Raw genomic sequence first — 16660 nt, 5'->3', positions numbered from 1 at the left:
TTCTTTATGCACACAACTAGTGCCTTGGTGAGTGTTACTGAAACTGGCCTTTGCATTTAACTTGATAATATTATCTAGGGAACACAACTCTCTTTAGATTGAGCTAACATCTAAGTAGAGGGTCTCTACTTGGTTTCCCTACATTATGTAACACTGCTTTGTTATATAACTTTTGTAGGTGAAAGTTTACATTCACATAACGAGGGCCTCAAAGACATACTCAATTTATTTATAATTGTCATTGTTATATGTTGCTTAGCACCACAACTTGCTGGTTTTATAATACTAATGATAACTACAACCATATACAGTAATCCAACACTAGGGCTAGATGGTTGATGTGGGGATAAGGCTACCACTTAAACTTTGCACCATAACTCATTTTTATAGATATCTTATACTGTGCTCAACAATAACATCTAAAGTACATTGAAGGCATATCCCAGAGAGTAGGGGTAGACATCAACTGGTTTTGTAGTACCAAATGCCCCACATGCACCAATGATTTACAAAAGCCCAGTCATGGACACTGGTATCTTTATACAGACACTTGTTTTCAATGAGACTGTCTTTCAACATTAGGCTACCTACCAAACCAAGCGACATGTGAGACTAACATTAAGCTAATTTATCATCTAGGCTCTGCCACAGTTTATTTTTACTATTACTGTGTTTGTGTCCTGCTTGTCAGGTTCATTTGATATCGAGATATTCTAAGCTATTATAAGAACCGTTTTGCAGTGGTGGGAATTTACATCTTATCACCACCTGGCTTCTTCTGTCACAACAAACAAGTGACAGGTGGCCTTTGATTTTGGATCACAGACTATGTTTCCTAACATCCAGTATTTAAAGATAGAAAGCCATAGAAGTTGGTCGCATTAGTGGACAGGATGAAGCTCCTTCTGCTCTTTGTGGTCCTTGGGTTTTGCTCGGCTCAGTTCAATCCCAACACCAGGGCTGGCCGGACATCTATTGTCCACTTGTTTGAATGGAAATGGGAAGACATTGCAGCAGAGTGTGAACGATACTTGGGACCTAATGGGTTTGGAGGAGTACAGGTTAGTATATTTTGTACCCACAAGTAAGGTACAATATAATATAAAGATATGAAACTCTTATAGTATATTTGTCAAAAATGTTCAACAAAATCTAGCCTCTGCTGCATTTGAAGGAGTGATTCTTAAATAGGATTCAGACAGTGACCATCACTATACAAAGGTTAATTACATTAATTAAAGGTTTACATAACATGAAAGTTTATCTTATTTCAACAAAGCCTGATAGTAGATGATGACTGCAAGGTCTTGTTAATTTTTTTTTGAGGTTATGTATGAAAAGTCTGGGGTCTAATCACCATAACAACCAATCATACTAGCTCAAGAGACCATTTCATTGCATTCTATTCTAAGAACACTACCTTGCACCCAAAATTGTAAATGTGTATCTAAAGTGCACGCAGACTGCATTACAATAGCAACACACAGTGCATCAATTAGTTAAGATCATAAGACAGTGCCTGCAAAACACACAGTTCTTATAATAAGTAGTTGTTGCCATCATTTCTTCTTCCTTTTAAACTTAACTAGGAAAAATAATTTACTTATAATTACTTATCTCAGACATTTATTAACTCTAGAATATAACGCAATCCTGAAATAATCCCCCCAAATGGCATTGTGAGGGCATCCATCTTAGCCTGATTTCCAGGGTTGCATATTCCAGTTATTATTACACCTCTGTTACTCAGAGGATAGAGTGGGAAGAAGAATTTAGTTCTGGACATGTGACAAAAAAACAGGGTGAATAGAAACAAGAATGCACAGGATGGACCTATACAAAGGTGAAACGGTCCTATACAGTTGCACAGAAACATAGAATTCAACAGCAGATAGGGAACACTTGACCGATCTAGTTTGGCCAAAATGTACAGTGTATTTTTCTTTATGTTCTTGACAAAAATACATGACTTGATTTATATTCCTGCAATATTATTATTTCTTATAGGTACAACACTAGCAGAATAAAGACAAACTTAAGCAAATATAACCACATCTTTGGTAGGGTGGGGTACGACTAGTATTTTGCTTTTCCCTTTATCCCTTAAAAGACTCCAATTACATAACCACCCAGGTGCCCTAAGTGAACCCAACTTCAAAAAGTCCGCTAGCTTTTGAAAATAGTTTTTCCCTCACATTGTTGTCAATGTGTGTAATAACAAACGCTATGTATGATGTTCATGTATATTCTAGATTTCTCCACCAAATGAGAACATCGTCCTCAGCAATCCTTTCAGACCATGGTATGAAAGATATCAACCAATTAGCTACAAACTCTGCACCCGATCTGGAAATGAACAGCAATTCCGAGACATGGTGACCCGTTGTAACAACGTTGGGGTACGTGCCACTTCTATGTTTTGACATTGACCAATTACCATATATACAAAAATTTATTTACCGGTATAAAGGATCTTAGCAGTGATGCTTAAAGCCAGGTTTCTTTAAGCAAATATAGACTTTAAATTAGTCATTAAGTGCAAGAATAAATATACAGATTTATTAAGTGGATTTAAATGTCCTCTTTTCAAAAGAAAAACTGCACCATAATTCTGTTCCTAGCAGGTATGAAGGCACCATCACCCTGCATATGATAGCTGAGCGTCACCATATATTTTACTGTTTTTCTCATGCAACTGCCTATAGGGATTCATCAGAACCATATCTAGGCATTTGTTTTGTCTCCCCATCGACCAGCTATTGAAATTTCCATTGAGTGTGCGGATAATCACAAATATAATCATGAATATGCCTCAAGTCTGTTTGGGGCAGTATCATGGTGGCACACAGTCTATAACAACCAGTAACATAATCGCACACAATATGGCAATTACTGCACCCTAGTCTTAACTCTGTAACACCCAGTAACCCTGTTACAAACAGGTTTCTTAATTGAAATCAATATTAACCAGTTCAATTGTACCATACCCTTTATCTTCAGATTGTTGACTTTATGTGATTGTTTTAAATTCACTTTTTGTATCTGATGTTATCTATATTTCTTAGGTGTATATTTATGTGGATGCAATCATTAACCACATGTGTGGCTCTGGTGGAGGTGCAGGTACCCATTCAACTTGCGGGAGCTACTTCAATGCAGGCTCAAAAGATTTTTCAACTGTCCCATACTCTACCTGGGACTTCAACGATGGCAAATGCAGGACAGGCAGTGGTGAAATAGAAAACTATGGAGATGCATATCAGGTAATATGGATTCTAACCTGGATACAGGTTAGAAGTCATTAGAACCCTGCTACTGGAGCTTACAATTTCAATTATATAACATACTTCATTTTCTATAAGACTTGTAGAGCATTTAAGAAGGTGTGCAATTCTATTCTAATTCTATGTTTCTGTATAATGAGATTAAATAACTTATTTCTTCCATATTTTTGTATGAAAAACTATAAGTCAATATTAATATTTTAGTATTTCAGGCATGGCCATCTTGACCTTAACAATAAGGAAAATGCTTACCAAGATTAAAATTGTCCACTTGCAACAGGTAATAAGTACATGGGCTCATTAATTTATGGCTATGTATGTGTGTTTGTTTTTTTTCTTTTAATAGGTTAGAGATTGTCGTCTTGTTGGCCTTCTGGATCTGGCACTGGAGAAGGACTACGTGCGTGGAAAGATTGCTGAGTACATGAACAATCTCATCAGCATTGGAGTGGCTGGCTTCAGACTTGATGCAGCCAAGCACATGTGGCCTGGAGATATCAAAGCAATCACTGACAGACTATATAACTTGAACACAAAATGGTTTCCCAGCGGTGCCCGTCCTTTTATCTTCCAGGAGGTATTCAACATTAAACTTCTCCAATATTTTTAAGAATGAAAATAGGAATTGTAGTTGTAGTTGTATAGAATATAATCATCACTTGTGAAAACAGCAGTGAAAATCACTGATGATTAAATAGATTTTCCCACATTTGAGTTAATTTAGGTAATTCAAGATACACACATTACTGAAGAAAGCATTACTTTTAGAATAATATACCCATGAGTGGGCTCAATATACTACTAGTAACAGTTTCATTATTATTTTGCATTGTGTTTTGAAGGTTATTGATCTTGGGGGTGAACCTATTTCATCCAGCGAATATACTGGCATCGGAAGAGTGACTGAATTTAAATATGGAGCTAAACTCGGGAATGTCATTCGCAAATGGAACGGAGAGAAGATGTCTTACCTGAAGTAAGACACAAACAAGGGATAGAAAGTTTCAGAAAGTTTTAAGCACATAATACATCAATGGGACTTTCTGTTAAAAGTATAACTGGATGCTCATTTTGTTAAAAAACTTTGGGGAAAAATATAAGCACATTTATACTTTGCCATTCTAATGACTAAAGCCACTAAAAGAAATGTAAAAATGCAAGTACAGTTTAAGGCATGTCAATCATATAGCCTTTCTCTTATTTATGGTATGACACAATTTTAGTGTGTTGTGTGACGGGTCTTCACACTGCCATTCAAGGCTACATTTCTACACGCTAACTCCAGCCATCACATGTACACCATGTCGCCTTTAAATTCTGCATGCAAAGCCATCAGAATCCCCAATATGCATTTTCTTGCAAATGCATTTGATGGAATGCATATCAAGCTCAGCAATGTACATGCATGCGTACTGACTGCCAGACAGATCCAGCTCGGACTTGTTTGAGACCCCTAACAAGACCCCTCGCACACATCCACAAAAACACTGTCATAGATTTTAGGAGGTGCTAATTCTTGCCAGTAAATGACTGCTTAAAGCATTGGGGGCTGTACACTAGTTCTGGAGCTACAGCAGTTTCATCAAGTTTGTTTTACAGGCAAAGCATGCATATTACATGTATATTCGAATTATTGGTTATTGTTATTATTATTATTTGTTTTAAGGCATATATCAATTAATTATGAATAAGACTGTCTATCTTCACATTAATCATAACTTTCCTGATAGAAATGTCTGTTTAGAGTGTACAGATCAATAAGTAAGACTGACAAAGTCAGTAAATATATATGCACTTTTCCCCTCCTCTTTCTATCTATTTATAACATTGCTTTCTTTTAACAGGACCTGGGGAGAAGGATGGGGATTCATGCCTAGCGGCAAAGCCCTGGTCTTTGTAGATAATCATGATAACCAGAGAGGTCACGGAGCTGGTGGAGCCTCTATCCTCACCTTCTGGGATGCTCGGTAAATCTTAAAGAGGAAGAGAAGCAGATGATTATTGATATTTGCCCTCCAGTCTAAATGAAAATGAAATACAGTATATGTATATACTCAGAGACATGTTGCTAGATGACTGCAGACAATATTGCACACATGTGCCAGGCAAACACATATGCACATTTCAGGATAGTAAAAGAGATAAGATGTACCTACTTAAGTTTGTTATTACATAGGGAAGGGTGAGCTGGCCAATGTACACCAAAAGGTGAGTCTGGCCAAGCTTGACTACAGGCTTTGCTCTTCAAGTTGAGGAAAGCACCACGTGATTGCCCATATAGATATTTGGCAAAACCAAAAAAGTAAACAGAAAATATATTTTTGCCGACTTGACTTCAGCCAACACGCCTATTATTGACAAGCAGGGCTCTATCTTTATACAGCTATTTTAAGAAGTTCCTAAACATTAACATTAAAGAGGCTTATATTACTGCTAGTGATGATTTGATCTATGTCATATTTGGTACCTTCATAGAGGGATCCCGATTACATGAAATTAAAAGGGCCCTAAGTTTATATTGACACCATTCAGACAAAATTAAATGTCTATGTCGACATGTAGATATAAGTATACCTGGGAACTCTCTGGTTTTTACCTAGAGACCTTGGGAGAAACACCACTTCTTGGGGTCTCAATCCCACAAGCGGAAATTTCTGGGCCGCAGGAGCAGCGTTTAGACGCTCCCCACTCTCTACCCATGTCCATTTCCCACTTTTATACAAATGTAAAGCAGTTGGACCTAACTGCATAACTAATTATTGTGTTCTTTTGTAGACTCTACAAAATGGGTGTTGGCTTCATGCTTGCACATCCCTATGGGTTCACTCGTATCATGTCCAGTTACAGATGGTCAAGGAATTTTGTGAATGGAAAGGTAATGTTCTAATTTAAAAAAATATATATTTGTTTGTGAAACTTTAAAAAAAAACTAAAGAAATGTTAATATTTTTGTGCAGGACGTAAATGATTGGATTGGACCACCAAGTTACTCAGATGGCTCTACAAAGTCTGTCACTATTAATGCTGATTCCACTTGTGGTAACGACTGGGTCTGTGAGCACAGATGGCGTCAAATAAAGTAAGTCCAAGGCAAAAGTTAGTAACTATAGAATTAAATAAAATTTTTAAACCAATGATACTTAACAATTCCTAGTTTTACTGGTTTTTGTTGATGATGCAAGAAATAAGCTCATTTTATTAATACAATGTTACAATGCTGGAAAGCCTTTTGTAGGCAGACTTATTTTCTGCCCACATATATACCGTATTTGCTCGATTATAAGACGACCCTGATTATAAGACGACCCCCCAAAATCTAAATATTAATTTAGGAAAAAAACTAAAAGCCTGAATATAAGACTACCCTATAGGAAAAAAAGTTTTACCAGTAAATATTAATTCATGTAAACAATATTTTCATATTTAATAAAAGCTATGATTGAGAAAAATATATATTTTTTTTATTTCCTTTTATTTGCCAACCTGCCCCCCCAGTTATGCACATCTGCCCCCAGGGTTATCACTCTGCCCCCAGAAATGCTTTATACCCCCTATTTGCCACTCTGCCCCATGATGTGCCTTTTAACCCTCTATATGCCACTCTGCCTCCAGAAATGTCTTATACCCTCCTATATGCCACTCTGCCCCATGATATGCCTTTTAATCCCCTATATGCCAGAGTGGCATGTAGGGGGTTAAAAGGCCTATCATGGGGGCAGAGTGGCATATAGGGGGTTAAAAGGCATTTCTGGAAGTATATATATATATATAACTGCTAACAGCAATCACACTCCTACCAAGCCAAGGCAGCCAGTACATGCTGGAACCTGGGGATGATAGGAGTGTGAGTACAGTCTCCCTATGCCATGCTACCACCACCACCACCCTTACACATCCATACTAACACACACTCATTCACAAACATTTAAATACTCATTCATTCCATTAATCACACATACTTGCTCAAAAACCCTCCCCCACCCCCTTACCTGAACTGCAGATCTCTCACTCGAAGACTTCTGCAGGGGCCCGGCTGTGCGAGCAACTTCTCTGGCCCCGTCCCCAGAGGAAGGAGGGGGGAGGCAGAGTTAAGTGACACTCTTCTAGCTTCCTGTTCTCTTGCTGCTCGCGACCAAAGCCCGGTAAGCAGCATGGCCCCAGCGGACATTTTGAGGTCTGATTAGAAGACGACCTCGATTATAAGACGAGGGGTATTTTTCAGAGCATTTGCTCTGAAAAAAAGCTCGTCTTATAATCGAGCAAATACGGTAATTACTGCATTTCCCTGGTGCTGGTCATACAATGCTTTTAGTCCGATCGAGTTGACTGTCTAAGGGGTGAAGTGGTACATTGTACATTATTATTATTATCTTTTATTTATAGAGCACCAACAATTTACACAGCACTTAATACAATGCATGTATTCAAGGGGTATGGCAGACTAAGACAAGTCGATACCTTAGCAACACACAATCATAAAAGAACTAGTCTCTTGAGGGTGTAAGGTTAATTATTCAGAGAAGTCTTTTGGAAATTAAGTATATTTTGGTGAAAGCAGACCTATTTATTACTTATATGAAATCCACTAGTCCCTCCAACTTTCTCATGCCATGTAGAGGGTTTTTTTCTGTGAAGAACTTCGTGGGCTCACCTCTTTAAGCATCATAGCACATGTAGCTCTTGGGGTTCTTTCTAAGAAGATGTTTAAAGCAATAGATCTTTAGTTTTGTTTTAAATATACATTGGTACAATTTTAGCATTTAGATTTAAGGTTAATTACTATGTGTCTGCAGGAATATGGCTATTTTCCGTAACGTGGTAGACGGACAACCCTTTTCTAACTGGTGGGACAATGGAAGCAATCAAGTTGCCTTTGGTCGTGGCAACAGAGGGTTCATTGTTTTTAACAATGATGATTGGTGAGTTATATGAGTCATAGCATATACATATATACGCTAATACAGTCAATACATCAATACAATACAGTACAATATGGATTTATATCGAGGCGTAGGTGACTAGTTTACAGCATAGGTCAAAACCCAAAATTTGAATAATATTTATACATATATATCAGTGTCTCAAACTTCTAACCTGTATCTATATCGCATTTTACGCATTGGTCCAGGGCTTTTTAATACCGATATATATATATATATATATATATATATATGCTACCTTTTGCTCTGTGGTAAATAAGGTAAATACACAGGGATTCTAGTGCCCTAATGCCCGCTCAATGACCTTGCCTACTGATATAGGAGATGACGTGCAGTCAAATAGTTGGGTGTGCATGATGTGCCTATTCATGTGCTAAACATAAACAGTACATTACAGATGCCTGCCTGTAACACTCACTACACATCAGTACCATGTATATGGCGTTTACATTTCTGAATGTCATGTGATTCCTGTAGGTACATGGACGCTACCCTATACACCGGTCTCCCAGCTGGTACATACTGTGATGTGATCTCTGGACAAAAGGAGGGAACCAGGTGCACTGGAAGACAGATTACAGTGGGTAGCAATGGCTCTGCACGATTCCAGATCAGTAACAATGATGAAGATCCATTCGCTGCTATTCATGTTGATGCCAGATTATAAATTCTGGAAAAAAAAGACTTCTATTCAATGTATGAACTGACTTCTATAAACTGGAAAAGTCATTTTCCAAACCTGAGAAATATTCTCTGTACAACAAATGACATCTTATTTACTCATCTTGTCACATCACAGCATAAATAAACTCCCATGCTAATCTCTTTTTTTGGGCTTATCTTTTTAATGGTTGTTTAACTAGTTGAAATATATACCTGCTTATTTACTGAAGATAGCGAGCTGTGAATAAAGCTGGATGAGAAGTCAAACTTGCAGAAGGAATATTCGTGAGCAATCTGTAACTTTTACGGAAAACCTCCAGCAGGAACACACACATAGTCATATGGACAAATACAGTAACTCTGTTTACCTTCTCAAACTTTGCATGCATCATGAGATTATGTTATATCACTTGATGTAAACATAAGACACGGGTGACCTAACTGGCCACAGAAGCTTTGGGTTTTATTCTGTAAAGATTCCATGATTTCACTCGCCTCTGAACTGTATCTTCCTTATTCTGTGTTTCATTTTCCTATCTAATTGGCTCTTTACCATAGTTTATCATTTTTTTATTGTCTTTACCATACTACAATAATTTCCACAAGCCTACCGTGGGGTACTGGGTCAGACAACATTTAGGTTGTCAGATGATTTTGTAATTCTAGTTTCTAATATTGGTGACGATGTGGTCACATTTCCATGTTAACGTTTGATATTTGTACCATTCCATTGGTTTCTAGGTTAGTAAGACCACTTTTTAAGCTTTGCATTAGAATTAACAATTACTCCATAGCATTTTTACATTAGTCTGGCTCTCTTTATTTATTGAATCATGTATTGCTAGATATCATTGTTTTATCCATATTACCCAAAGTTATTTCTATCACATGTTGCCTTTGAAGTGTAATGCAATCAGTACACATTTTTATGCTATTACTCAGCATTGCATATGCGTAGGTTCCCTCTCTGCTCACCTATGTCCCATCCACAGAAAGGCTGATTTCAAGGGAACAGACTAGTGGCTTTTAGCTGTAACACTTTTCAAATGTTAACCTGACCTGGCCTTGTTGAAAATCAGTCCCAGATGAAGAGATCCACAAAGTGTTGTCCAAATCACTATTTGATTGCTTCCCAATCCTGAGTCATATGGATAAACGAAGACTACATAGTGCATAGGTAGAGGGTTATTATTGCCAACACTCATCACCCACTTATGGCTTGTTGTTACCCCAACAAAAAAATGTACTGTACCTCATGCTCAAGCGGCAACATCAGTGCCTGACCTCACAAGTGTCCTATAAAATGAGCAAATATTCACACAGAAACACACAAAAAGCCTTTCCAGAAGAGTGGAAGTTGTTATAGCTGCAAAGTGAGGACCAACTACATATTAATGCCTATGTATTTAGAATGCAGTGTCATAAAAGTCCCTGTTGGTGTAATGGTCAGGTGTCCCAATAATTCTGTCCTATTGTGTATATTAGACTTATGCATTCAGATTCATACAAACTTGTTCTTTTTTTAATATACATTGCCTATTTTGTGCGTTCGTACGAATCTTTGATAACAAGGAGGGTCCCTACAAAACAAATGTAGGTTTCATTCATTTGTTTGCCTGCTATAGAAGAGTTATCTCTCCGTCTCGCACATTTTCTAGGATGTTTGACAGCAATAACAAAATGTTACACTTTCTGGGGTCAGGGGGACTTAAATAAGCTGGTCAAGGTGCAAAGTAGGTACATGTGTTAAACATACCGAGTCCAATAAACCTAACAGGTGCTGCTTATTAAATATTAGCAAACTGCCCAGGAAACAATCAAGGGCATGGTGCAAAAGGTTCCATACAGCAAAAGAAAAGAAGGCTAGTTAACCATTGCAATGCACATTCTAAAAGTAAACTTATTAAAAACGTCTTTAAGAATCTAATCCAATTCAAAAACTTTTAATAGAGAAGTCCAAAAGATGAGGAAAAAAAATTTCAATGGTTCTGTTGACCTCAAGTTACTTCTGCTGACGGGCTGTTCCACATATCCACTACTCCCTCAGTAAAGTAAATCTTCCTTACATTAAGTAAGACTTAACTTAATAAGACAATTAAATAACTTTCTTAAAAAAATGTACAAATCTCAGGATAATAATAATTAATATGCAATTATCCATTGTAGCACATTGATTTAAAAAAAATAATTTAAAAAAACCCTGAATTTAGTCAGAACCCAAAGAATTTTATATCTTATATCTTTTCATGTGACATGGACATTTTCACTTAGGGGTGAACTCACTTTTGTTGCCAAGGTTTAGACATTAATGGCTGTGTGTTGAGTTATTTTGAGGGGGACAGCAAATTTAGACTGTTTAGGACAGGCTCTTTAGGCTGACAATGGGGACCGAAGGCTTTATGGATAAACACTGTATGGGCCATAAAAACTCCTTTGAGTGCCAAGGCGGTGGGGAGTGACTTTACATAATTTCCTTCAGGTCATAGGACAGAGATATTGGAAGATGGAGAAACACAAGATGGAGTCTGAGCCTCTCAAAAGTTTTTTTTAAAACTTTTCAACTCCCCTCACGCCAGTGAGCAGGGGTAATAGGGGGGTAATGGGCTAACAATAAACGACTTTTAATTTATTTTAACCCACATGCCACCTCTAATGTGGTAAGTCCAGTTTGGAGTCCTATTGCAACATTTAATTTTTAGTCAATTGCAAGTTCTTACAGTTTAATGACATTTGAACCTCAGTTATAGTTAACAAAAGTATAACACCAGATGAACTCGCCCTAACCAGAGTCATTAAAATTGTATCACTTGAGCAACTGAACTAAACATTAAAAAGGTGTATTATCTTTGCCGAATACAAAAATGATTTGTCTTAAGTCTCTGGATGCAATTTTGTTTTAGACTATGTAAGATAAGCAAATGCCATCCATTAATCCGACAAAGTCTCTGTTTGCTATAGTGATTAGGTTTGTACCAATGTTTCTGGGTTCTTAAGCCTGAAAATTGAAAAAGGTAGCCAGTCGCCTGAGACTCCGTTTATATGCTTAGCTGCCTGTCACATGAGAAGTACCTTTGCCTGGTTCAAGAGATTTGCAGTTCTGTTGAGAATACTTTCAATTATACTAAATATAACATTTCAAATTACCTTTTGGCACAGAAGTGAGAGGAGGGCTTGTTCAGATATCGAGAGCTAATATGATATATTTGAACATTCATAAATTGTGATACAGCAAACAGAATATCCTGTGTGGAGACTCAACAAGTGATACATTGTCCATTTTCTTTCCATAGTTGTCAAAACACTATTTTATAGTGAGTATTAATTCATCCTTGCATGGTACTGTGAGTAAGGGAAAAGTAATCTGAATAATATTGTGATGAAACTACAAAGATTACTGATGTAGAAGCTTTCATAGGGCCATGAGGTCCTAACCACACAGGATCCTCACTTGTGTAGGGAGATCTATACCCCTGAAATTAAGTGAACATCAGTTTCTGCTAATGCTAGACCTGTGACTACACAAGAGAAGAAAAAAGTAATCCTCTGGTACCTGTAATTTAGTGCACATCGCTACCTTTCAGGACTCTATTTCTATATCTTCTTTTGTCTATAAACTAAGTTAAATGGTCATTTGCATTAAGGGTTAACTTGAATGTGGTTGCCCTTGAATGTTGTAATCTTGCTACCTACCTGTTCAATTGCTTGTTAACACAAATAATGTAGCTAATCAGCCAATCACATGGAAGCAATGGTCAATGCATTTAGGCATGTAGACGTGGTCAAGACAACTTGCTGAAGTTCAAACCGAGCATAAGAATAGGGAAGAAAAGGGATTTAGGTGACTGAACGTGGCATGGTTGTTGGTGCCAGACGGGCGATCATGAAACAAAACATGGCAAAAAAGTCTGCATACCCTTACAGTACCTGATCTTGTCTGGGAATCAAGAGATCCCTGAATTTTCCACGTCTTAATAAGTGATTGAACAGTACTGACAGGCATCCTCAAGACCTTGGATATCTTTTTAGATCCTTTTCCATCTTTATAAAGTTCCATTACTTGTTACGCAGGTCTTTTGAAAGTTCTTTTCTGTGCCTCATGGCTCATTATCAAGCCTGCTCAGTGCATCCACGTGAGAGCTAACAAACTCATATGCTTGTAAATGACGTTAGGGAGGTTTTGTGTATGATATAGTATGGTATTAGTGTGAATGTGTCAGCAGTGAGGTACCAGAGGGAGATAGTGTGTGTGTGTATGTATGTGTGAGTGGTTGTTAGAGCAAGTTTGATTATATGGTTGTGTTTAAGTTATGAGGAGGAGGTGTTGAAATACTGCACCATGGCGCCACTAACCATATCTGGTTATAAACAACCAGACAGGGCAGACTGGAGAAACAGCTATGGACAATAAAAACGTTATTCCCAAAGTTGAAGAGTTTCTCTGGATTTTTGTAAGAAGATGAAAATAGGATATATTCAGATATTAGTTCCAGCATGAAACTGAGCCCCTTCTTTGCTCAGTATTTGCACTTGGCCCACCTCAGCAAAGTAGGGGGTCGCTATTGTAGCATGTGGCGTTTTCCTGACTTGTGGCTGAAACCGGCTGGATGTCAGATCTTGGTGCAAATACTGTCCATAGAGGTCTCTGCCCTGTAAGTCCTGACTTAATGAAGAGTAACATACCACACATAAACCCCCTCCCAAAATGTATGTACCCCAACTCTGCAACAATACTGATTATGCCTACCTACCTCCTCTTAAGAAAAGAGGATAATGGATAATATGACACGTTAACTCTTTTTAAGGCTGAGGACTCATGGGGGTAAGTTTGAGTTGGGGAGGGGGGCACTGTTGCATTTCTGAGGAGGCTCCTTAACGGCCTGCCCAGTCCCTTCTTATGTCTAAGTAACCCTGTGCTCATTGGGGGGCACAGAGTTGCCGAGAAACCCCGTCTGGTCTGCCAGACTCCCATGGACTAGCCGGCTATGGGGGCTCTACAAGCCAGGAAATGCTCCATGTGCCTAACCAGGACCTAGACGCAAATTCATGAAACAGCGCGCCGACAATTGGAACAGCGTCGCTACGGACACCCTTTGCCCTGCCACCTCGCTCTTTTGAGGATACATTAAGCTTGTGGTGGGCAACACTCAGTGGTGGTTACAGAGAGGGAGCTCGTCCGGGAACCCTAGTTTTATTACCAATCTTTAGGACCAGGGTTTACCCAGCCGGCTACCGCGCGGACTGTTCCCGGGGATGTTACTGACACTGATGCTCAGGGTCCCAACATGGGATCACGTTACTTTTTTGGATCATAACATATTTGAACCCTGAGCTTTCCATTGGTACCCCGCGATTGACGCCGCTCCCTCGGGATCACTCTGAAATAGTGATTCTTTGTCGGGTGGGTATTGCTGGCCAAAGGAACTGTATGGTGGCGCCGGGCTGTCTGGTGCTTGGTGGGATTGTACCTTTAATCCTATCATGTTTGCTGTATATATACCGTATTGGCTCGAATATAGGCCGCACTTTTCCCCCCCACTTTAAGTCTTTAAAGTGGGGGTGCGGCCTATATTCGGGGTCTAGCGCCCGACGCCCGGGACATGCAGTCACAGCGGTGCAGGGGACCTGCATCCTACTCTCCGATACGCTCAGACAGCCTCCCCTGCCAGCACTTTCCACGGGGGGGTGCCGGCACGGGAGGTTGTCTAAGCGCATCGTGTGGACGGTCACCGGCTGCGGAGGTTGTTTACCCGCATCGCTGCAGCCGGTGACCGTCCGCACGATGCGTTTTACCTCTGCCCCCAAGACTTACCAGAGCAGACTCCCGGGTGTCTTGCGGGGCCGGTGGGGGACATCTACGCAATACGCGTATACAACTTCCGGTGCCGGCACATCCGCTGAGTGCCGGCACAGGAAGTTGTATCTCGGGGGGGGGGCCAGTGGCAGCATATCTGGGGGGGGAAGGGGGGGAGGAGGACAGTGGCAGCATATCTCGGGGGGGGAAGAGGACAGTGGCAGCATATGTCGGGGAGGAGGACAGTGGCAGCATATCTCGGGGCGGGGGGAGAGTGGCAGCATATCTCGGGGCGGGGGGAGAGTGGCAGCATATCTCAAGGGGCGGGGAGACAGAGTGGCAGCATGTTTTTTTGGTGCTTTTTTAAAGAAAAAAACTTTTTCTTTAAAAAAGCACCAAACTTTTAGGGTGCGGCCTATATACGGGGGGCGGCCTATATCCGAGCCAATACGGTATATGTGTGCTGTCCTCAATAAAGATAGTTATGTTTTACACCTACACTAAGTCTCGGCTAGTGCTTGGGGAAATATAAAGGGTTAATCCCTTGAGCAATTAAGCTTTCATCGGCAAGGAAGTTCTCTACGGCGGCGCTACTCAGTCAGAGTACGGGTCTCCGTCACACTGGCCAACCCATGTTCGCTGGCCAAATAGTCATAGCTTCGGCGTTATTCCACCCCACGGTAGAAATGTGGCACCTCTTACCTCATGAAGGCAGGAGAGGAGTCACACGCTTGAGAGGTAAGGAAGTTTGTTTTGTGTGTTTACTTGTAAATGCATAAGTGTGTGTGGGGTCCCCAAGGGGTCTTAACCTGCTACCTACATATGCTTGTGTGCAATTTCCATATATGCACAACCAATTCTATTGGGTATATATATATAGTGAGATGAGCAAAGTGGAGTGTAAGAAAAATGATTTAGCTTTTGTTACTTTTATTACTTGGTTTGGCATATATATGTTGGAAACTAAATGGGGAGGGATGACATTTTACTTTACTGAGATGGTGGTAGGTAAAAATGGACATTGTAAAGGTTAATACAACGAGATGCTTTAAACACGTATGGAATATGACCATCCTAATTACAAGAAAAGATTGTGGGCCGATTAAGGTCTGCGTCTTTACATCAGGAATAATGAGCAGACTAGATTAGTCTAATGTTTTTTATTTGCCATCAAATTCTGATATATATATATATATACATATATATATATATATATATATATATATATATATAGCTTAACTTGCCCTTAATATATATATATATATATATATATATATATGTAGTGTTGGCTGTCAGAGCTTAATTACAACTAGAAATATTGTTAACACTCAGAAATATATAAATCTGTTTGCATTTGTTTTATCAATTAAAGTGATACGCTTATTTCAAATATAAAGCATTTGCTACTGCAGACCTTCACACAGAAGTGACGTGATTGGCAGTAAGTGTCAGCATTGAACTGAATCGAACGCAACTTATGCGGAATGAAAGCAGCCAGTGGTGCCTTTTGTTAATGCACATGCCACTGAATTATCCACACTGGGCCCTGATGAAATGCAAACTCTTTCATACAGGCTCACAGCTGTAACGGCTAATTTATTCATATGCATGACAATAACAGGAGTGTACGGTCTGGTTAAATATTTATATGGGGAGTAAGAAAGCCATGCAGACACGCAAGGCCACATTGTAAATGCTATTTCTAAAATTGCTGCTGGGAACGCAAAACCCCTTCTGCCTGTCCTCATATAATCCCTATAATACCGCTAGATCTAGGTTTAACATTTCAACTTTCTGCAATTATAATTCAGCGATTTTATAGTTTTATTTTAAGCATAGTAGTCTTCAGAACAATTTAAATCAAAATAATAAGTCTTCCGGCTTCTCATTGTTTCATGCCAGATCTTAACTGCTGTAATAATATAAGATTACTGATACACTGATACTGAGAAACAAAGTATTTGACATCTATCTGTCTGGAA

General features: G+C 39.1%; 1 protein-coding gene across 1 annotated transcript; it reads left to right on the top strand.

Annotated features, from left to right (window-relative positions):
• Window positions 1-893: 893 nt before the first annotated feature.
• Window positions 894-8891, top strand: LOC149283293 (pancreatic alpha-amylase-like). Its single transcript, XM_089497734.1, has 10 exons — window positions 894-1061; window positions 2253-2399; window positions 3066-3263; window positions 3631-3861; window positions 4127-4260; window positions 5129-5251; window positions 6060-6159; window positions 6242-6363; window positions 8078-8203; window positions 8702-8891. Exons 1-10 carry the CDS (start codon window positions 894-896, stop codon window positions 8889-8891), a joined length of 1539 nt encoding a protein of 512 aa, XP_089353860.1.
• The last annotated feature ends 7769 nt before the right edge of the window (window positions 8892-16660 follow it).

The sequence above is a fragment of the Sceloporus occidentalis genome, unplaced genomic scaffold (genome assembly GCF_023333645.1).
Source record: "Sceloporus occidentalis isolate IW3139 unplaced genomic scaffold, rSceOcc1.0.p SCAF_106, whole genome shotgun sequence".
In the NCBI taxonomy this organism is placed as follows: domain Eukaryota; kingdom Metazoa; phylum Chordata; class Lepidosauria; order Squamata; family Phrynosomatidae; genus Sceloporus; species Sceloporus occidentalis.
The sequence above is the reverse complement of the archived record's forward strand: the minus strand, read 5'-3'. Positions and strand labels throughout refer to the sequence as shown.